The sequence below is a fragment of the Meleagris gallopavo genome, chromosome 10 (genome assembly GCF_000146605.3).
Source record: "Meleagris gallopavo isolate NT-WF06-2002-E0010 breed Aviagen turkey brand Nicholas breeding stock chromosome 10, Turkey_5.1, whole genome shotgun sequence".
In the NCBI taxonomy this organism is placed as follows: domain Eukaryota; kingdom Metazoa; phylum Chordata; class Aves; order Galliformes; family Phasianidae; genus Meleagris; species Meleagris gallopavo.
The window spans coordinates 28,463,617-28,482,582 of NC_015020.2; the positions used below are offsets into that span (position 1 = coordinate 28,463,617).

Genomic DNA, 18,966 nt, shown 5'->3' on the forward strand with positions numbered 1-18,966 from the left:
GCCTTCCCGCCCCGCTCCGGGGCGCACACGGTGGGGAGAAGCGCCAGGGAGGGCAGCGACACTGGGAGCCCCCGGGCCACCGCCCACGCGAAAGCAAAGCAACACGGACCCGGGACATGAGCTATTTCTATGCATAAACAACACTTCCGTCCACGGGGTTGATTAGGAAGGGTTTATTAGATGGGCACTTTCAGTAAGTGTAAGTTACACCAGTAACACCTACTCAGCCAAAGACGGTTCATGTTCCCAATACCGGCCAGCACATACATCATTTCATTTCGTTTCCTCTGTTTGGATATTAAAAAGCATATGCTATGAAATCTATTTATATACCTTTAAAGTCTCTAATTTATACACAGAGCCATTTTGTAAGAAGACTACCATCTTTCCAATGAATAGGCTCATGAATTTCAACCAGGAAGAAAGATGTGCTAAATACTGATCACAGAGGTTTATATTTAGGTTATAGAAGAAAACACAAAGTAGGTAAGGGCTTCTGCCAACTCTTTTCCTTTTTACCACAACTTCGCATACTATAAACCTCCAAGAATTAACACAGCTACAGCCATATAAGCAAGGTTTAAAGACATTGCTGTAACGGACAACAGCTTTGCAGTATTGAGATTTAACATGTTAGAAAACTATATTTTTCTAACATTTAGTGGATTTTAAGTGTTTCCATCTCCCGGAACAGAGAAACATATTCCATATAAGGACTTAGATACCACAGAAGACCTCTGCTGTGCTCCAGCATAGCTACACTCACCTCCGTAGAATAACTTCATTTTAAGTGGTGCATTTACTCCACATCTTGAATGGTCAAGATGTGAAGAGAGGAAGATTCCTGAAACAGCATCCAGCACTTCTGCAGGAATCTGCTGTAAAGTTGCAGAGAGAAGCAGCACTGCTTTGCTTTATCTTCCACATCTTAGAAAACACAAAACACCCAGAAGAAACAAAAAAGGATTCTGGTGTACAGAATCAGAGCAGATAGGCAGATTGAAGAGGATGATGAAGAGGCAGCCTGTAGTGAAATTCTAGTATAGTTGTTTGGAGAGTATCTAGTGCTTATCAGAAAATACATAAAATGGTTAAAATTCTGTTCCTGGGGGAAGAGAAAGGTTTTGAAGTCAGCTGGATTTGGGTCTTTCCAAATAGCGTGTGATATGTTTAATTGAATAATTCAAACATGTCTAACTTTTATCCAGTAAATCAAAGGTATTAATTTTCTAGCAATTCCCACCAGTAAAATACACCAGAGAATAAAGTTACCCTCAGACTTTAACTGACCTTCCAAGACTAGTTTGAAACCAGAAAACTGAAAATTCAAGATTTCTCTGAACTTGGAAAACTGTATGAACCTTCCTTTTCAATATTGGAATAGAACTGAGAGAACATTAGCAAAAACTGAGATTGTAGTGAGACAAAATTAAAAGACAGTACCAAATGGTTCATGTCCAAACATCCTGTTATTTTGGTTTTTCACTGTTATGCTATTTTTCAATAAAGTATTTATTATAAAACATGCCTTTGCCCATTTACTAAAGTGTCAATGTCACTAATTCTTTTGTAATATAATTCTTGTCCCCACCAATCTTATCTCTTCTAACTCATTCCTTAATCTTCTGAAATCATAATTGAATCAATGTTACAAATCAATTGCTGTTCATTATTGATGTTAGCAATTCAGTTAAATGGAAACAAAAACAGTCAAGTTTCTATACACAGCAGAAGATGAGCAGATTTATTTCACAATCCTAAGGACACTGATGTAGCCCTAATTTAGGAATGTTGCAAAACCTCCTCTCACTGAAGTGTTATACTTCCTTGCATTGATCTATCTATAAAGGACAGACAGAAATAGGCAGCTAAACTTGTACCAGAATTATACTGATCCCACTTGGAAGAACAGCATCAGTTTTTAACCACAGAAAGAAAAAGCAGTGAGAAACCAGCACAGCTGACCAAGTAAACTGAAGATCATATTGCACTGTTAATACAAATACGGAACACATATATACTTTCATTATTTACATAAGAAGTAAAATTAAAGTGGTGAGTGCTATTTGGTTCTTATTTTTTCCCTTAAATGAGAAGAAAAAAGTACGCATATGCTATGTTTTTCTTTAAAGCCAAATCTAGGACAATATTTACATTGTTACCATTAGCAGTTTTCAGCTTTGGCAAGAAATCATTAGGAAACATTCAACAGCTTCAGTTTCATATGTGCTACATGTACTTGTTTTTTGATGAGCTACAAATGCTATTCATTGATATCATTCTGTTCATGAATTAGGAGCTTCAATCACTCAGATTTAACCAGTATAATAATGTGGACTGAGTGATTCGTGGACCTAGAAATGAGTCAGACTGCTGAGCAACTCAAAGAAAAGAAAGCCTATAATAGGCACAAGACATTTTCTCCAACTACAAGCAGTTCTTTTCTCAGGCTTCTTCAAATGCATAGCCATCAGGAAAATATCTGCCCACAGTAAGTAACACACATCATAACTAGGTCATTAATTCAAATAAGCTTTCAGCAGTTCAGGAAAGTTGAGATCCAAAAAGAACTTAAATTGCATTTTTTAGTGACACTGCAGAAAGTTAATCATTTAAATAAAACATTACTTATTACTTGCAATAGTTTTATATAAAGTAAAATATCACACTAAAAAGAGAATTGGTTATATCCTACTAATATTTTACACAATGCATCATATTCCTCAGCAAAAGTATTTTGAATGCAAGAACTATGGCATGCAAAAGCCATGTCTGTCAAGAAAGTGCTGGGAACAAAACTGAGTCATACTACTAAGGATGAAATGCAACAGTGTTCTACTGCAATGTACCAACGGTGTATACAAAACGACAAATGATATATGAATCCATGACTTGAGGAGCTCTTACCTGCAAAAAATCTTGTTTTTCTGGTCATTTACATTCCAAAAGAAAGTAAGGGCTTAAAAGGATTTTGACTACAGAACAAAGAACCTGTTTTATAAGATATTACAGGACCATATCTTGCCTTGCTTAGTTTAATGAAAATTGAGTTGAAAGAAAACAGAGTTGTTCTTTATAAGTTTAGTGCTAGTACCTTGAGATCTGCTATTTAAATAAAGTTATAATAGAAATGAAACTAAAGTTTCCTAGTCATGCTACAAAACAAGGCCTTTTGAGAAAACAGAGGATGAAATACAATTTTTGAGCCAGGAGCTTGAACAGAATTTCGTCTGTGACAGAAAGGGAATGAAATCCATTACCAGATTTTACTGACCTTCTAATAGTACAGCCATACTGCATCAAATATTCGTATTTTAGCTTTGGCATGTGAAAAACTGCAACTAGATGAGAGCATTTGTGAAAGTCCACATCACAGCAACAAACTCATTTTGTGCACTGACTTCAAGTTTCAAACTGTGACTTAACAGGGCAAAAGAGCAGATCCCCAGAATTTGATCTCCACTACGTATCACTTAAGATCAATTTGGTGGTGCATGAGCAAAATAAAAGTATATGTAGTTCTCTTGGTAGGCACTGTTTTTCTTGGTCCATATTAGACTTACACTTAAGTCTTCTTTCAAGGAATACTTCTCATTCAACTCATTCTCATCTCTTCTATAAAGAGGAATACACACAGTTCAGACACTTTTGGAACATTCCATTTGGTACACACGCGGAAATGCTGCAAGGTATTTCAAGAACTGGCTCTGTGCATATTGACTTTTTTAATCATGTAGGGCAACAAGTGTGAAGATAGCTTCTCCGTGATAAAGCAATCAGCATGACTAACAAGATTGTTGCTTGGGTAGGCTAGCACTTACAGTGGAGCAAAACAAGCACACAGAGTTGCTAGACACAAAGGGAGTAACAGTAGCCCTCTACTTTCAGTATTTACACAATAAAAGAATCTTCATAAACATCAAGTCACTATGAAGTAACAAAAACATCTTAAGACTTAAAAGTTTTTGGAATTAAAACATTTTGCCTATACCTACTGAGTGCTTCAAAGAAGAAAAGAGGACGTAGATAAGTATAAGGTCAGACAATCTCAGTAAAGGCCAAGGAAAACAGCCTTTGGAAACTACTATTGTTTTTCTCTTACCTCAAAATGTACGTCAGCCAGTTTGTCTCAAGATATTATTAACACAAAGCATGAGTAATTAATAAAGTAAATTTGTTTTACACAAGCATGATGATAGTGGCACTTAGCAAGAAGCAAAACTCACTCTTGGCAAAGTACATCACCACCATCCAATGCAGTGGTTTTACTTTTGTACGGATCCTACAAAAAAAAAGTTAATCCATAACTAATGGTAGATTATCCAAAAGACAAAAGGTGACATTCTCTCCTCCAGTATCTAAGCAAAACTATGCAAGGTTGAGAGTTTTAGGTGCTCAGCTCAACCAGTGTCTTTACAACCAAGCCAGCTATAGAGTATTTCCTCATATATGCTTTGGCTCATTGGCATTGAAGATGCAACCATTTTCAGATCTTTATTTATTCACTGTACTATGCATCACTCTTAGAGATGTCTCCCTGTGCCTGAATTTTTGAGCACCCACTAAAAATACTAGAACTATCACGTGAGACTCAAAATACTGCTAACCTCATTTCACCAATTATCATAATACATGTTGCCCATTTTCAGGGTTGTTTGTAACATTTGGACTGATGGTCATATTTAAAGTAGGTGGTGAATAATAAAGGAGGACACGCAAATGAAGTCTACTTACACTACATAAAAAATGAATGGGAGTAAGCATCCACAAAGTTAAAAGATGAAGGTGGGAAAAAAATAATAGCAGAGACCCAACCCCAGCTACAAAGCACGCTACTTCCCTAAATAAGAAAATGGATCATTATTCAAAACCATCCCCAAACCACAGCACTTCCTCAACACACCACAAACAGGCTTTACATAGTCTTCAATTACACAAGGAATACTGGAATAAAACAATGGAATGCTAATATTCTCATGACATCGGAAAGTCTAAGAATGAACTCCTCTGAACTAACCAAATGGCTTTTGCTGTGTGTGGCACTTCAACAACCCTCAGGAGATTAAAAATATCACTGTCCTCCCAACTTCATGAATGTCAATTTATTTTCATGTATTTTAGTAGCTAAAGATATAGCAGGTGACTGAGTATTTGCCTCTGTCTCCCACAAAGCCTTTACTTAAAATAATCAAGCGGTTTTTAAAACATAGCTTTTAATATTTCACTATTAAAAGTGTGCTTCTTTCTTGCAAATCTTGGATTAATGCCCTCTCTCATATTTTGAAGTAATTTCAGGTGCTATTTTTTTGAAATGCATGCTTTGTTATCTCTCCATTAAAAAAAATAAAAATTCATACCAGTTCTACAGTTCTGAATTTTGAGCATGAAAACAACTAGGAAAAAAAGAAGTCTGTTGTACATGTGCCTCTAAATGCACAGGATACTGCAAATCCTGAATTGAACACTACTTTTCCTACCTGAAAATAGTTACAAGAGATAAGATAATTTGTTTGGTTTGTTTTTTTTTTCACGAGTTAGACTACTGTTACAAGATCCTGCATTACAAAATTTCAATTCCATTAACTTTTAAAGTACCATACAGATATTTTAGGATGATACACTTCTTAAGTTATATAGATTTCAGCATCTGCCAACATAACAAAAGATGAGAGAAAATGAAAAAACAACTTTACACTTTTTACTTAAAAACCACATAAGAAATGCAATACAGTACATATTGGGAACTTTTTCAACAAACAATATATAGTGTTAACAATACGCAGAAACATTAAGCAGCTACGTTTGTCCTTTGCGATACTGTTCCAGCAATTGTTTCATTCCTTGTAGATCTACTGCAGTTGTAGGACTACAACTGACAACATACAAAGAGATAAGCAGTTGAAAAATTATTTGAACAGTATCTCCCAGAAGTTCTATTTCTTTGAGTAATAAAAATGGAATTTTTTTGCTCATTAAAAAGCTATTGTAAATTGAATCCCAACTTCCATATTATTTACTTTCCCACAGAAAAGCGTTTATATGAAATTAATACTGCTATTTCTTAAGCTACCTAACAAAGCAGGTAACTACTGAGTTTCCACAGTCAAAAGGCTAACAGCAAATCCTATATATTTTCTTCTTATGAAGAAAAGCATTCTCTGAAACTGTTGCTAAAGCACTCTATTATATTTTAAACTCAAGTAACAAGAACAAATCTGCAAGGCATTTCTTCCACCAAAATGAAGGGAACCAGCCCTATTACAATATTACAAAACTAGACTATTACAGAGGGCTTTCCTTTTCCCTATGCACCTTTTAACTCTAAAGATAAGTAAGTCATATTTGTATTCAGAAAAGACTCAATGCAAGCATGTAGAAGTTTGTGGACAAGCCCTATCCTATTTCATGTCTTCAGCAGACTTCTTCTTAGATGGGACCTGGGATTCTTTCTTTAAATTAAAATCTGCATTATTTTCAAGGTCTGAACTTGATGTCAACATGATCTTTAAATATCTGCTCTATGGCACACTTCTTAGAGTGTTCTTTATACATCTTTCCACCCAAGAACCTTCTCCCTACGGATTCAAGTTGTCACATCAGCACCACCCCATCTTTGGGCTAAGCCTCATTTACAGAGCATGGTCCTTAACACTGTCTACTGAAAAAGGTTCCTAAGTCAGTGTACACAGAATCTTCTAGGTTAGAAGGAACCTCTGGTGATCACCCAAATCTCCTCAAGCATGGCCAGCTAGACCAGGCTGCCCAGGACTATGTCCAGTTTGGTTTTGAGCATCTCTATGGATGGATACTCCACAGTCTTTCTGTGACCACCCTCACAATATTAAAAAAAAAAAGTGTATTAAGTTGTCCCCATGCTTTTTGTCCCAACACTGGGTGATACTGAGAAGAGTCTGGCTCCCTTCTCCTCATTCCCTCCTTCCAAATGCTTATACACATTTATAAGAATCCTCTGAGCTTTCTGTATTCCAGACTGAACAGTTCTAGTTCTCTCAGTCTCTCATAGACTTGTTCCATCAAGCCACTGTCTTCCTTCTACTGGGGAGACTACAACAGGACATGGTATGACAGATGCAGCCTCACTAGTGAGGAGTAGGGAAGGATTACCTCCCTCAATCTGCTCGCAAAGCTTCCCAGTGCAACCCAGGATACCATTAGCCTGTTTTGCTGCAAGGACATATTGCTAGTTCATGGTCAGTTTGTTGTCTGCCAGAAACTCAAAGCCCTTTCTCAGCAAAATTGCTTTCCAGACAGCAAGCTCCAAGACTGTACTGGTACCTGAGTAATACTTAAGGGAGCAAGATTTTTACTCACAGAACTGTGTGTTTTTTTTCTCTGTACGGTTTTTGTGGACCACCAAAGCCCTTCTTAAGGCCAGCACAATCAATACGGTGTTACTGACCACTCCTCACAGTTCTGTATGACATGCAAACTTGCTGAGTGTGCACTCCATTCCATCATACAAGTCTTTAACAAAGATGTTGAGTATTACTGGCCACGGTATTGAGCATTTGCATACACCACTGGTGACTTACCTCCAAGTGGACTTTGTGACACTGATAACAAAACCCCTGTGCCCACTCAGTCACTTTTTAATTCATCTCACTGTCCACTTATCTATCCCGTACTTTGTCAATTCGCCTACTAAAGTCAAGGTAAAGAACACAGACTGTTTTTCCATTATCCATCAAGCTAATCACCACACACACACTGTAGAATGAAATCAAGTTGGTCAACCATGATTTTCCCCTCTGTAAATCTATGCTGACCTTAAATCGCATTACTGTCTTCCACATGTTTGAAAATGCTTTCTGGGAGGATATTCCTTTTCACCTTCCCAGGAACTGCATGAAGGCTGACTTGCTGGTAATTCCTCATATCTTCTCTCTAGCTTTTCTTGAAGACAGGAGTGATATTTGCTTCTTACCAGTCTATAGAAACCTTCTCAAATCAAAAGATGATTGAGAGGCCTTGCAAAGGCATTAGCTAGAATCCTCAGCAATTCTGCATGCAATCTGTCAGGTGTCATGGACTTCTGTATATCTAGTTTAAACGCACTTCTATGTTGGTTCACCACTGAGGTTACCTCTTCCTTGTTTCAGGATTCCCTTCTGGTTTCAGGGGGCTGACTCCTGGTAAAGACTGTATTACTGGCAAAGATTGAGGCAAAGAAGCCACTGAGTACCTCAGCCTTCTCTACATTATTTGTCACCCAATTTCCCTGTTCCATTTGACAGCAGGCTCACACTTGTACAATCCTTTCTTGCTGTTCTGCCTGAAGCATGAGGAACCACTCAACAAACAGCTACCTTCTCCTCAAGATACATGCTCTTTCCTAGACTTCTAATGCAGATCCCTCACATTCTGATGAAATAAAGAAAATACTTTCATTTCAGTGGGGGGCAATTTAGCAGTCCAAGCTGATTCTCCTAGTCTATGCTTTGTATAGTGGACAGCAACAGACCAAATAGTATCCTTACTGTTTTGTAATTTAAAGTATTCGCACATGTATATTTCTACTACCACATCCAATCTCTGTATAAACTGTTTACATTAGATAGAGTAGGGATATAAGGAATAAAGTACTTGGTGGCTTGAGTACTTTATCAGAAATATGCATTGGCTTTGTAAAAACTGACTACACTTTATATTAAGCAAAATACTGAATAAGCTTTTCTGATTAGGAAGATCTAATATAAAATATGAGTGGTTTTCCCTGTAAATTATACTGCAGAAGTCATCCATATGACTTGTACTTAACTCTTTTCTTCTCATGCAGCATTACAATATTTCCCCCCACCCAACCCACAAACAAACAAAAAACAAATATTCCACTAGTTGTTACACATTGCACTTTTAAAGCACAGACTTGCCAGTCTTCTGCATTTCCAGTGTCCTGCTTAAACAGTTGACATAGTCCTCATTTTATGAAACTGGAAGATTTCGCCTAAGTACTTCTTTTGATGCTGGAGAAATGTTATCTGGGAAAATTACTTCAAACTCTATAATTAAGTCTCCACGTTGGTCAGGATTTTTGGGAAATGGCAAACCGTATCCTATAATTCTTCTTCTCATCCCAGGCTTTACAACTTCATTTACTGTCATGGGTATGGTTCTTCCTTCTATTGTTGGCACATTGATAGAGCTGCCACACAATGCCTAGAGAAAGATTGTATCATAAGAAAAATGAATTGGTCAGAACATTGTTTGTAGCTGCATTTGAATTTTATTTAGAAAGGACTAGCATTGTAAACAGAATACTTCCACTGTGAAGTGAGAGATTTAATAAGTCTATCTGAATTTTGACAAGATACAACAATCTTATGCAATACCCACTGAAGAATGAGTTCATATATCCTTCCATAATTTTATCAAGTAATATGGTAATTGACCCCAGGGCAAACATACCATTCACAACTGTCCAACAGCATATCTCTAGATACAATTTCTACAGGTAATTTAGAATCCTTTCAATTTTTTGTTCACTTGCACAGGGATTTACTCCAATGCTTCCATCAACTTATGTTACATCAAATAATACAACATTTAAATGTCTAAGTGGAGACAATCAAATTTAATAGTTGTCTTAGGAGAGCATTTGTGATGGTCAAAGAAAAACAAACACTATTTTAGAATATCAAAATTAAAATATGTCATCAGGAAGATCAGGTTTTCTCCTGCTTTACCCAATGGTTTGTCTTCATTACTAAGATTTCTGATAAAGATTATTCCAGCTTCACCTGGTCCCGTATACTTGGTCTATACTGATAGATGCTCACTACTACGTAACAGTGCAATAACTCTACATGGACTTTTATCCATGAAAGAACTGTATTACCCACATCATTAAATAGTTCTCTTCCTCCTTTACCCTGTTTTAAGTGTTTCATTTTACTTTAAATGTATTTTTAGAAAGGAATCCTCTCAGAAGGGAGCTCATAATATGCACGAAGAGCTCAAAACCTAAGTAAAAACTCACTCCTTCACCTAATACTAACTGATAGAAAATAAAACACATTCAGCTATGTTAATTTTTATATTACGACCACCACACAGCTTCAGATTCTGAAGAACTCTCCTTGGTTGCCCGATTCTTTCCTTTTGAAAGCCAGCGTGTTTTGTTCTTGGAACAGAATTAAAAAAAAAAAAGCTATAGCATTTTTGTTGTTATATATAGCTCCTATAACACCTGTTCTCAATAATTTATCCTCATGAAATCAATCTCTACCTACTTTGAAATCACACTGAAATAACGTATGACATAAAAAGGCAGGCTTAGAATTTGCTGGCACTGAAAATAGTTAAGAAATTTCTACTTTGTTCCGTGGAAGCAGCAATCACATCACACAATAAATGAGCATACCATATTGAATGCATTTATTGATTTAGTCTAATATGTATTTATCTAGAAAGGTAAAGTACAAAGATTTAAGTCATATCAACTTTTACTTTCACTCTTCCATCCTCATTCTATTCTACCTCCTCCATGGTAAACAGCTTGAAATAGTATTCCATTTATATCAAAACAGCTAGTGCTTCCACTATAAATAACTACATTCTGTAGTCACATTTTTTATGAGAAACGCTTTCTTTAGAACAGAAAAAAACCACTTCATCGCTGTCATTTAGTTTTTGCTGTATAGCTATTGTACCACATTATAATAAGGTTGAACAATGAGTTCCGCTAAAAGAGAAACTTACCTCCCTTAAGCTGATCTTAACAGGATAGACAATATTTGATCCATCTCTCTTGAAATGAGAGTGAGGTTTATCTTTTATGATAAAAACAATGTCAGCTGGAATTGTGTTGGGTGTTTCATCACCTTCTTTTGGAAAAGTGATTTTAGTGCCTTCTTTCCATCCTCTTTTATTTCAATAGTGAGAATTTTGTCTTCTGTTCGGACACTTCTACCATCTGGGTTCAGCCTTTTCCGTGAAATCCTCATCCTTTTTGTGCAGCCATGATATATCTCTTCCAATGACACCTTAAGCTCATGAATTACAGGGGGATCTTGTTTACGACGTAACTGGCTACCTACTGTATTCCTTTCTCTTGGAAAACCATTCATACTGAAACTAGTGAACGATCCAAACGGATCACCATCCACCTCCATGTCTTCAGTGTCTCTACCACCAGGCATCCTCCTTCCAAAGAAGATCTCAAAAGGATTTGTGCCACCAAAGAAAGCTGCGAACGTAGCATGTGGGTCACCATGGAAGGAATACCGGAAGGTACCACCCTGTCCATCAGGTCCTCCAGCACCTCCTTTCAGACCTAAAAAAGACAAATATGCAAAATTTTATACAAGACAGCTTATACTAATATTCCATTTATCAGGGAGTGGAAGAATAGATATCATAATTGACAAGCTGAAAAGATCTATGGGGTAGAGTGGAAGGACTCCTCCTCAATGAGGAAATACCAGACTACTCAGTATCAACTATTAATTCAAATAATATTTCTCTCATTCTCCATTGTTCAACGCCAATCTATTGCTGATAAGCTTTACTTCTGCTTTCCTGCAATGAATTTTGAGAATAAAAGAACAGGACAACACTCAAGCAGCCATACTGCTTCTTTAACATTCAGAGCAAAATCTCAAATTTATGATAGAAAAGGGAAGAAACTTGGGAATATAATTCTATCCAGCCAACAAAAAAAAAAAAAAAAAAAACCCCTACAAGAAGTTCACCTATTTGTGTATGAAAGTCTTCTATAAACTGTCATTGTCCCTGTACAAAACCAAAAACAAACAAACAAACAAACAACCCACATTGTTCTCAAATAACTCTTCTCTACCTCTATCTTCCCTAGGCAGATATCTACATTTAATGTCTTTCTGGTAAGACTTTCCTTACGATTCTCACTGGCTGGTCCTTTGCACTTCCTGACTGGGTTTCAGTAAGTTCTAAATGCCTTTCTCAACTCCTACTAGTTTTTTGCTTTGATGCACTGACAGTTTCAGAATACCATCTCAAACCTCTAAGAAAAAAAAGTTTTTGTAGGACACTTAGTTCAAAACTCACAATGCCCAATTCTTTTTTTGTTTGAAAAAAAAAATTTGAAACAGGTTTTATTTTTTTCTTTGTTTTGCTTAGAACTTCTATGCATAAATCTAATACCAGTTACCAGCAGTAACTAAGAAAAACATCAGAATACGGTCAACTTCCCCATCTCTGTACCTTGCCATTAAAAAGTACTTTACAATGAGTAGTTCTATCCACATAGCACAGAACTGTTAATGGTAAACAATCTGATCAGTGGATCTATAAATCTGTGATAATCTGCGGTAACAAAATGACACCTCCTGGAATAGCTGGTCAGAAGTTTTTACTGAAGGCACATCAAGGTTCTTCACTGTAAAAAACAATGATATTTGCTGCTTCCTATATCCCACCTCCTCACCTTTTCCTCAGAACTACTAATTACACTCTCTGAAGCAATGGAAAAGCTTAGAGAACAACTGAGTCATCACAAGGTATTTCCAGCGTCACCACTGCTACCTTTAACGTTTCGCTCAAAATAAGCAAACATATTTTGAATCTCTACGCTCAAGTATATATGCTAGGACACAAAAGGCTACATGCCTTACTTCTGGGAAAAAATAACAAAAATGCATCTTTGGGAGAGCTATTTGAGATGAGCTACTGCACAGGAATAAAAAATCTCAAAGAATAGCAAGGTAAATAGTTATATACTCATATACAGAAAAGAGGCATGGAAAATAGGATGAAATGCAAGGAGGCAGAAGACTAAGAGGCAATGAAGGCCTCTGGTATCTAAAACTTTTTCCTAGAACGTTTCAAAAACAGCACTGAAGATTCTGGACATCTGCAGTAGAACAAAACAAAAAACACTGCACCATGTGCAGAAGCTAAAGGCTTTCTACATGAATTTATAACAATTTTTTAACAAATTCATTAAGCCCCACAGATGACAGAGGATCAAATTTCATATAAGAACTTGCAACTTCCTGCACAAAAACTAATGCTGGGGGTCCTTTCTTGCTCTCTCGAAAAAAGGGGGGCATGAATGGCAATGAATGAGTGGACATACTTATTAAAACAGAAACAATTATTTCATCTGGAATTTCTGATAGTATAACTTTAAGGGGAGAGTTGTTAACGTCCTCCTCTGTTGTTCAATCATAAGACTGAGGCAAGTCATGTTGGTCAAAAATAAATTAAAAAAAAAATCCTCTTCAGATAACCATTTTAGGATAAATATGACATTTCTGAGGCCTCATTCTCTTGGCATGTTATCACTGTTTACAATTAAAGCTAAAAAATGTTCTGGTATTTCATGACATCAGCCAAATTCTTTCCTCCCTAGGCAAGAAGCCAAGGACAACTACAGACTGGACACCTGGGCTTCTGCTCAGGACTGCCATGCTGAGATCAAGCAGAGTGCCCTTTAACAAAATCTTAAAACAGAATTCATCTCTCCAACTGCATCTAAAAGTGCTAGAGTAAGGGAAGGCAGCAGTAAGACGAGATCCCAGAAAGCTATTTATGGGTCATACAGACTTTTGCAGTCCAATGACTTTCTGCCTGTGAAGTAAGTATTTGGCACTTCTAAAACATAAAAACATTAACAGAAGAAATTAAAACTAGACCATCATTAAACCTGTGCAATACATTTTACATTATAAGTCTAATAAAAATGAGACAAAAAATCAAAGTGGTACAGACATATTGCCTAAAATAACACATGCTTCTATGCATCATCTGTGCTTATTTTGTTTCTTCCAACATAATTAAAGTGGCCCCTCACAAACTACAGCAAAGATATACATACCTTCTTCCCCAAACTGATCATAAATGTCTCTCTTTTTGGGATCACTCAGCACTTCATAAGCTTCTGCGATCTCCTTGAATTTTTCTTCTGCATGAGCAGACTTGTTCTTATCCGGATGCCATTTAAGCGCTTGTTTTCTGTAAGCCTTTTTGATATCCTCTTCAGAAGCCCCTTTTTCAATTCCCAGAATAGAATAATAATCCTTCCCCATCCTCTGTGTTATAGGAATTTAGATTTTCCTTGTTATAAAGAAACCAGTATCCAGTGTCTCAGCAATGCAGAGAAGCTAGAGAAGGAAAAATAAAGATCAAATTTGGAAATTAAGTAAACAGAACAACCAAAAAAAAACCCAACAAACTCTGATACACTAGAGAAACGTTAGATAGCTTATCCGTATTTCATTCCTTCCACTGTTGCTCATTTATAAATAATTATACACACAGGACAGGACACAGCCCTCTCCAGAGTCCTCCCATCTAAACTACGTGTCTCCGGCTCTTTCTAGAACGACAAATACTACAGGGCGTCACTTCCCCTGCTGAACAGTCTGCACAGTTCATTTGCTCTCAAGCACGCACACACACAAACTGTTGAACTATTTCCTCCCTCCTCCAGCAACTAGAAAGTTTAAGCATTTAACAGTGCAATGCAATGCCTTTCACTAGCAGGGATGAACCCAACCATGTCTAAAGCACATAACCACTCCAACTGCAATTCAGTAGCTCATATGAAATAATTACAGCATTTTACTTCACAGTTTCTGTAGAGACAACTGTACATACAACTACTTTCTGAACATACAATCAACATGGGTTTGTACACTTTCCAGCGAAGACTGCAAAGTATTTGACACCAAAGCTAACAACAAAGCTTCAGAAAGTCTAACTGCATTTCTTTAAAAATAAAATTAACTCACTCTCAACAACAGTTGACTGCAGCCGTACCATTACGCACTAAATCAAACATGAAAGAAACCTTAAAAAAAAACCAACAACAACAAAAAACAACTAGAAGCAGATCAAATGTGTGGGGTATTTTTTTTTTTCTTTTCCCCCCTTTACCTCTCACTCTATAGTGGCAATATGAAGCCAATGCAAGTATCGCAACATATCCAGCCAGCATTCGTGTCGTCATATGAAAGCTAATAGAAAAGTACCTGATTCCTGCACATTTCTTTTACAACATGTAGTTCAAATTTTAATCTTTAAGATTTTCTAATACTCTGCAGAGAGAATGGTATCAAGTTTCAGACTGTTTGATTTCTTTCAGTTGTTATGAAATTATCCTTGTTTATCAGGATCGTAATAAACTTCAAGACTGATTAGCGCAGCTTGAAAAAACGCTCCTTCCTGGAAAAAAAAAGGATTAAAATATGCTAATTTTAGTCATGTCTGGAACTTACTCATAAGAAAGCACCTCTTAGTCTCAAACTATCTTCCCTATAGTGTTGCAAAGTTTAAGAGGGTATAAATCAGATAAAGGACCCTCAAAAGAAAATGCTAATCTTTAGATTAGCTGGTTTTGTTGCTTTAAAGAAAACAGTTTCTGAAGTTGTTTTCCAGATTCTGCTCTAACTTCAAAGGAGACGAAATAGAGAAGATTGAAAATTTCTTCTAAAATAGAGAGTACTATAAAAAGAGATATCTCACCCCCTTATGTCATCACCCTATTCCCCACATCTTACCTGTTCTTTCTCACTGCGCTAGATTTGACCAGATTCCTTCAATGTATCTGGGATTTGCTTAGATTTTTTTCTAATCTCCTTGGAATAGTAATAGGGATGAAAGATGACATTTCACCACAACCATGGATTTTGCATACCTGTAATTAATATTTCAAAACCAACAGAGGTGAAAGGGCATTGAGAAGAAGAATCTGATTTATCACCAAATCTCTAAGGACTGATTTAAGTTTCTGGAACACTGGGAGCCACAAGGTTACAGAATCAATTCTCTTCACAGCTGAAGGAATAAGTTGTTGGTGATCTCTACATGGAATAAAGCTAGTCTTTTATTAATTACCCTTTTCTCCCTATCTTTCTTTAAAAAGCACTCGCTTTGTTAATTTACTCTTCCAGACAACATCTTGTAGATCCATGCCCTAAGTTGAGGGATTTGATAGCAGAAAAAATCCTAAGGCAAGAGGGGTATAATAGGTTGAATTAGAACAACGCTGAAACCAATTTCATTCAAAACATACATAAGTAAAGTTGCTTCTTAGGGAGTAGCAGTATGTTTTAGTGGGCAGCTTTAATTTTATTATGCTCAGGAAATAGCTGTGAATATGACAAATCATCATACAAACTCAGCAGTCACAGTCACTCTGAATAACAACAGCAAACAAACTTTATCACTATTGACAAAAACCAAATTCAGCACAGCTTGAAGTCCTCTTGCAGAGCTAACAGTACAAGGAGTCACCATGCCCGGCTGTGCTGCCATTGCAGTGTTTGAGCCAGCACAGTGGGGTCACACCTTACATCACTTGCAGTGCACTGAGTAGGACCACACACTATTTGTGTGACCATGGTGATTACATCATAGAACGTACAGAACAGCAGTACCTCAGACTAGCCACAGGTTTATCTTCCATTAAGTTTTTCAAAACCTCTGGTCATTGGAAGTGGTAGAGTGTGTATATGCTAGATTTAAAAGCAAAGTATAAAACCTTTCTTCCCTGTTGAGAACATTATATTAATTAATTATTTTAATTATCACAAGAATACCTAAGGAGTCGCCATAAGCACGGCTTACACTGCCCCCTGACATTTTGTAAGACATAGTAATTAATTTCCCAGGTTCCATTAGAAGATACAATAGTCAGGATTTCTCCTTAAATCAAAAGCTTTTTCCACCCAGGAAGAACTTAAGAAGTCACAATGAGAAATTTTGCTGACAATCACAGTGAGTAACTGTTCAGGCATCCTTTCTGTAAGGGGCCTACAGAGAGAAACACGCTCTTCCAGCATTAGTGCCAAGCTATAGCCTAATTAGGTAAGTTATTCTCTAAAAATAATAACAATGTAACAATGAAGACTGAGTGAAATACACAGCAATGACTATTGCTACTTCTACTTCCTGCCTACTTAATGGGACAACTGAAACACAAGGTTTTATAAAGTATGTTCCTTCTTTCTCTACATACTATCTTTTTTATCATATAATTAGAGACCTTTTGTTATTTTACTTATGTTCCCCCTTCAGTGCTGTTAACAAGAAAATCCTTTGGGCACTGTACAGAAAATGAACTTCTAGTACTGCAGCTCCTTCAAATAAGCACAGGTGAACAGAAACGAAAACAGCTACAAAAAAGCCTCCTACATTATCCGTTTTTCATGCTATAATCTGAGCTTTTTTAATGCCTGAAGGCATTAAATATCCTGTGATCACTTAAGGTGGGACAGATTAATTCATTCATGGGATCATTTAGTTCTTTACAAGTTTCTGCCTTCCTACTTCAAATACTCTCTTTTGCAGTAGTATTTAGGATCACCATGAGGCATTCTGTCAGCAAGTGCTTCCCAGAGTCCTTGCATTAGAATAACACCTTTATTCTGAGCTTGGTGTTTGGGTTGGAATACCAAGAGGTACCTACCCTGCTTGCATACCTGCCCACGCCCGCAATTCTATGTACAGCACGCTGGAATGCCAGCTCACCATCTATTTGGACTTTTAACTGAATTCTGCCTAGGGAGCACTACCAGCACACAGCCTGGTAGAACTTATGTAGCCAAGAGTGGCCTCGGCTCCTTGTATGTGACAAGCTAGCAGTACTGCATCCTGCAGCTTGATGCCTCCCGTAAGCAACCACTAAGCTAGGTAGCTGTAAAATCAGAAAAACTCTCACCTAATGCTTTGATTCAGAATGCTCATGAACAAGCACCAAGCAAATTCTGAAATGTACATCTCCAGTAACACACCTGTCCACGACACCACCTCATACGCACAATACAATCTGCCAATTAGCTACCATTCTTTCTTATTCTACCATATCAACATTTCTGAATGCTATACCACATAAACAAAAAGCTGATGGTTGATTCTTTACACAGCCAGATGCAATAGCTGTATTCAATCACTATCATATCAAATAGCAATTATGAAAATAATGCTTAGTCAATTCTGGAAAACCATTTTCTGCCAAACTATGCTCAGTGATCACAGTACTACAAGAAATATCAACACTGATTGCCAAGTTTAGATTCTGGTAGAATCTCCTCTTTCTTCCAAATGATTCATTCCATGGTGGGGAAAGGACTAAAAATAATATTTCAAATGCTTGTGCAGCACGTGAAAATTCAAATACTAAAGAAGCACCTGAAACACAGCTTATGTGATGAATCCCAATTGTTAGAAAGTTGTAGTCTGTGTCTACTTTACATCCATATACTTTCAGGCAGCACATCATTTGTCAGACAAGAATGAAAGTAAGTTCTGAAACAATGCTCAGCATGAAAAGGCATGCTTTTATAGCAGAAGTTTTCTAAGCATTTATATGTAGGTTCTTCAAACATCCTCTACACAAATAGTCACATTAGATTTTACTCTAAAGCATTATGTATACAGACTAGGTATTAGTAATGCTTGACCACATGATTCCATTAACATTGAATGAAGTCAGCTTCTGATGCTGCGTATATCACACTGAAGTACTAAAATGTCAAGCAGAGCAAGAATTTTATCCACTTTATCTACAAGATATACATAATAAAGATCAGATATCTTCTTTACAGTATATCACCACAAATGTTAGGTTTAATTTTCAAATAAAGTTCATAGATATTTTTCTAGTTTTCCTAAATTCTACTAGATCTAAAAGGTCTGACTGTTGAAAGCACAGTAGTTTTCAAGGCTTGTTAGCTGATAACCAAGTATTCAGAAACAGCAGTTCCCAGAAAACATCTCCTCCAATTCTTACAAGTTACATGAGGGAACTCAAATTCCAGATCAGTCATAAATTAGTACCAGTATAAGCTTTGCTTAAGGAAAAGCAGAACTGTATCATTCCTTGAAATAGTTGAAGTTGAACAAAAATGCTCATATCTCCTTTCAATTAAGGCTTTTAAAAATAAATTAAAAAATAAATTCCTCACATGTTAAAAGCTCAGACAAAACTGCAAGACAGGACTAGATCACAGAACAAGTTAAAGA

At 36.7% G+C, this 18,966-nt stretch overlaps 1 protein-coding gene across 1 annotated transcript; it reads right to left on the reverse strand.

Annotated features, from left to right (window-relative positions):
• Positions 1-2,567: 2,567 nt before the first annotated feature.
• On the reverse strand, positions 2,568-17,900 carry DNAJB4 (DnaJ heat shock protein family (Hsp40) member B4). The gene is given in 6 exon segments (XM_010716252.3): positions 2,568-9,177; positions 10,720-10,889; positions 10,892-11,293; positions 13,817-14,102; positions 14,973-15,165; positions 15,501-17,900. Coding segments are annotated over 4 exon segments (1,017 nt in total). The 5' UTR covers positions 14,028-14,102; positions 14,973-15,165; positions 15,501-17,900; the 3' UTR covers positions 2,568-8,943.
• Between the last annotated feature and the right edge of the window lie 1,066 nt (positions 17,901-18,966).